General features: G+C 36.6%; 3 protein-coding genes across 3 annotated transcripts; 2 read left to right on the top strand and 1 right to left on the bottom strand.

Annotated features, from left to right (window-relative positions):
- The first annotated feature begins 1,772 nt into the window (after window positions 1-1,772).
- LOC134233108 (histone H4-like) lies at window positions 1,773-2,496 on the top strand. The gene is made up of 3 exons (XM_062715099.1): window positions 1,773-1,790; window positions 1,835-1,958; window positions 2,202-2,496. The coding sequence occupies exons 1-3, from the start codon at window positions 1,773-1,775 to the stop codon at window positions 2,372-2,374; spliced, it is 315 nt and encodes a 104-aa protein (XP_062571083.1). The 3' UTR covers window positions 2,375-2,496.
- A 1,061-nt stretch (window positions 2,497-3,557) lies between these two features.
- Window positions 3,558-4,089, bottom strand: LOC134233107 (histone H2B-like). Its single transcript, XM_062715098.1, has one exon. It carries the CDS (start codon window positions 3,986-3,988, stop codon window positions 3,617-3,619), a length of 372 nt encoding a protein of 123 aa, XP_062571082.1. The 5' UTR covers window positions 3,989-4,089; the 3' UTR covers window positions 3,558-3,616.
- Window positions 4,081-4,774, top strand: LOC134233106 (histone H2A). Its single transcript, XM_062715097.1, has one exon. It carries the CDS (start codon window positions 4,271-4,273, stop codon window positions 4,649-4,651), a length of 381 nt encoding a protein of 126 aa, XP_062571081.1. The 5' UTR covers window positions 4,081-4,270; the 3' UTR covers window positions 4,652-4,774.
- The last annotated feature ends 31 nt before the right edge of the window (window positions 4,775-4,805 follow it).

Below are 4,805 nucleotides of genomic sequence, written 5' to 3'. Positions count from 1 at the left end.
ACCAGAAACGTATATTCTTTATACACAATATAATTCACTTGCAAAAATACACATTCATAGACACGCCAGTTAAAAACTTATTATCGATATGATTCTATATTTAACCTACAACCTTATTGATCATATAATCCAATATTTCAATGACTGGCCTATCATCAAGAAAAAGTTCAGTTTTTCTGTGTTTAAATGTATAAATCTATGTGTTCGGGGGGACTAACTTATGATATTGTTCGATACGATATATCTATATTCTTACATTCAATGGAATCATCAATTAAAATGTTATATCGAAAAAATGAGGCGTTTACATTACATACATGTATTGCCACAAAAGTATGATAACGGTTTATAAACATTGATCAACAGATGTTACAGAGGGGCTTTGTAACACAATTTTTAAAACATTCAAACACAGAGTTTTTAAAGTAGGTTTTTTTTAACCGCAATGAAGTAGATCAATAAATTTTACCATAATAGGCCTTGCATAAAAATAGAAACATATATATATTTTTCTCTTAACTCAACATTAAAAAATACACATTAGAACAAAATGACATTCATTTTTTGATGTCGTTCCAAATACAAAATAAGCATTTTCGTTCATTTGTGGAACCAGAATCGATGCGCAAACAATGTGAAGATAATCTGAGTCTACTCAGTGCTGTTCAGTGTTTTGCATGATATATGTATACAAGTGTGATATTCAGCCTGGTCTGGTGCATAGTCGGGTGTAGATATTTAAGCAGTTTTAAAGGATGAACATTTTCTGCATTTACTCTGAGTTTAATATAGGTGGGGACAACCAAACAATCCAAAAAGAAAAAAAAAAAATGTTTACAGAAGGAATATCATTGAATCTCCTAACTGTATTTGTGGTCAAAACGAGGATGTTTATCATATTTTTCTTTGTTTGTAAAAGATATATAAGAGCAAGAAATAAGCTTTTTTGACCTACTTTTAAGGCTGGACGAATCGATTTAAATAGACACACATCTGCTGTTATGGGGTACTGACACTTTATATATCTTATGATATGAACTGTCTTATATTTTCAGCAGTTCACAAATTTATCAATGAATCTGGAAGATTTAATTAACATTTTAATTTATTAATCTTACATGTAAATATTATGTACTTAAATCTGTTATTATTATGACAATTGTACTAAGTGTGTCAACTTTACTAACACCAGGGGAAGAACTTGTACGTTGTAATAACTTGTTTCTGTTCCTTTTGCGTTAACAATAAAATATGTTCAAATCAAATCAAGAAAGAAAAACAACGGAACTATCGGCTTTCGGCATTGTTTAAAATATAAAACATTAAAATAATAATAATAATAATAAATGGACTTTTCATTAACTGACTCGGAAAAGAGAAAGAAAAAAAAAAGATTAATAATATAGAAAACTTAAACTGTCTGTAATTATGCAAATCAAGGCTTATGAATTACGAACAAAATGTATTTTTTACAGATATAACATGTATTTTATAGATTTATCCTTGCAACTTAAACTGTCTGTAATTATGCAAATCAAGGCTTAACAACAGCTGCCATCGGAAATGAGTGAATGAATGCAGAGCGAGAACCTTGTTTTTTATTACGAGGCTTAACTGGCTGCTATGAAAATTGCACTACCTAGGATGTGAAAATTTTTCAAACTTATTGTTTTCTAGCGGCGTCGTTAATTGGCGTAAAAATAATGTGCTATATATACCGCGTTCTCGGCGATTCACTGCATTTCAGCAGATTATCTACTGAGTGTATAACAATGTCTGGTCGTGGAAAATATCGGTTAATTACCTTATGGTTAAATCATTATTATTAATAATTGGAGGAAAGGGGCTTGGAAAAGGGGGCGCTAAGCGTCACAGAAAAGTCTTGAGAGACAACATCCAGGGCATAACCAAACCAGCTATCCGCCGTCTTGCACGAATTAGAGGTGGAGTCAAATTAATTTTTAAAAAGTTATAGGGGATAATGTAAGAGTACAGACATCCCCCAATATCTTTTTTTTTTAAGGGGGGGGGGCATCAAATCTCACAGATGTTAAGTCTCATAATTTTTTGACAAGCAAAATAAATAAAGAAACAAGTAATTAGAATTTAAAATAAACAATAAATAAAAATAAATTTATTACAAGGGATATCTCTATTTAGGTGCATATCACAAAGTCCAGAAATTATTTGCGATTTTATTCTTCTTGGACTCATCTATGAAGAGACCCGTGGTGTCCTGAAAGTTTTCCTTGAGAACGTCATTCGCGATGCTGTCACTTACACGGAGCATGCCAAGAGAAAGACCGTCACCGCCATGGACGTTGTCTATGCCCTGAAAAGACAAGGACGTACTCTCTACGGATTCGGTGGTTAGACATCCCTGCCATCTTGAGCTTAGCAGCACAACAACAAACGGCCGTTTTCACGGCCACCAATATCTTTAGAAAAGATGCCTCTCAACAGACGTAAAAATGAAATAAATAATAATAAAAAAAACAACAACAAATTTTACAATTATAATATTGCACAGGGTGAGCGAACTGAATGCAAAATTCGCATCAACAACCTTTCATTCATTCATTCAAAAACTAAACACAATATATATACATATGCTATATTTTCCATTTTGTTTGTTATCAATAACCATGCAGAGATGCATATCCTTGGCTAAATAAACAAACATGATTGATTTTTAAGAAATCACCGTCTAGTTTTGCATAAATTATCCCATGTTTTACCACTTTGGTTGATGTCCCTGACATATTATTCTGACTAGACAGTGATTCCTTACATTTGCATTTCGTTGTGAAATGAAATTGTAGACTTAGATCTTAAAAATGTAAACATAGATTCAAATTACTCCCATGCCAGTTTTAATAGTCCTCGCCCACTGCCGTCAAACACACAGGCAGCCGCCGCACGAGATTTACATGCATATTTGGCCTCCTTAGCGTCAGACACAGAGATGTGCAGATGCGCACGAGATTTGCATGCATATTAAGATTTCAACTCCGCTAGCTTTCAAAGAGTTATCACAGAGCAAAAAAAAAAAAAAAAAAAAAATTATGGAAACTTTTCGTGTAATACTTAATGTATGTTCAGTAATAAGGTAAGCAAAGATAATGTTCGTAATCCAGTATTTTTGGAAGTTTGAGTGTCAGATTGCTCATCATATTAGATTTTTAAAGCCTTATTTTAAGGCCGTTTTTAATAGACATCTATTACAAATATGTTTTATGTATTATCCCCTCTCTTCTGAAGATAGGTGAAGCAACATATTTCCTTACTTTATTGTGTACATTGCCGTTTTAATTAAAAAAGCAAATTTGCCATTTAAATGAAACATTTCAAGTAAAGGTTGTATCTAATACTAATTAAAAAAATAAAACACTTCTAGATTCCCAATGTTTCTGGGTTTCCTGATAACAGCACAGAATTTGCACTCTTAGAGAAAATAAAATCTATGTATTTATTAAGTCGAGTTTTCATTAAAAATATAATACATTTCTGTAAACAACCATATTGTTTCTCAACACTGTAGAGAAGGAATCTTTTCGAAAAATTTGTGTGGCCCTGATAAGGGCCGTTTTGTTTGAGTGGACTGCAAGTGTGCAGTTTATTTACTGCTTGTGTACTTGGTGACGGCCTTGGTTCCCTCAGATACAGCGTGCTTGGCCAATTCTCCGGGTAGAAGGAGACGGACAGCTGTCTGGACCTCTCTGCTGGTGATGGTAGATCGCTTGTTGTAGTGAGCCAGACGGGAGGCCTCTGCAGCGATTCTTTCAAAGATGTCATTGACGAAAGAGTTCATAATGCTCATGGCCTTGCTGGAAACACCGGTGTCTGGGTGGACCTGTTTTAGCACCTTGTAGATGTAAATGGCGTAGGATTCCCTCCTCTTCCTGCGCTTTTTCTTATCCCCAGTTCTCTGGGTCTTGGCCTTGGTGACTGCTTTCTTAGCTCCTTTAGATCCGACTTTGGGTGGCATGTTTACAGGTTAGAATAAATCAACCGAAAACTATGAGTCTCAATATTCGCCTCGCGGCTTATATATCACGACAGCGGATAACCGTGGCTAAGTGCTTTACGGACCCTCGAGAAAACATCTATTCTTCGGCGAGCGACAAAGTGTGTAAAATACGATTGCGATGATTGGCTGGACAGTTCAATCCGCCTGCGTGTTTAAATAGGGTGGCGAAGGGTGTTTAGAGTTATTCGTTGATTTGAAATTTTGAGCTTGAACTACTCTTAATACTAAAACAGATCAAAGATGTCAGGACGTGGTAAAGGAGGCAAAGTGAAGGGAAAGGCCAAGAGCCGATCATCCCGTGCGGGACTGCAGTTTCCCGTGGGTCGTATCCACCGTCTGTTGAGGAAGGGCAACTACGCCGAGAGAGTGGGAGCCGGCGCCCCTGTGTATCTGGCCGCCGTTCTTGAATACTTGGCCGCCGAAGTCTTGGAGCTGGCAGGCAACGCCGCCCGCGACAACAAAAAGACCAGAATCATCCCCCGTCATCTGCAGCTGGCCATCCGCAACGACGAGGAATTGAACAAACTCCTGTCCGGCGTGACCATCGCCCAGGGTGGTGTCCTGCCCAACATCCAGGCCGTGCTGCTCCCCAAGAAGACCCAGAAGTCAGCCAGCAAGTAAAAAGTCTGTGTACGACTTGTATATACCAAACGGCCGTTTTCACGGCCACCCAATTTTTTCGAAAAGATGCCTCTAAGATCAGACGCCAAGAAACGAAACTTGAATAATTTTATTATAATAGTAAACACACAATACATGCCATCACATAATGGAA

The sequence above is a fragment of the Saccostrea cucullata genome, unplaced genomic scaffold (assembly GCF_032062105.1).
Source record: "Saccostrea cucullata isolate Sc308-1 unplaced genomic scaffold, CSIRO_AGI_Scuc_v1 ctg20545, whole genome shotgun sequence".
NCBI classification, from domain to species: domain Eukaryota; kingdom Metazoa; phylum Mollusca; class Bivalvia; order Ostreida; family Ostreidae; genus Saccostrea; species Saccostrea cuccullata.
This window is presented reverse-complemented; position numbering and strand designations above follow the sequence as displayed.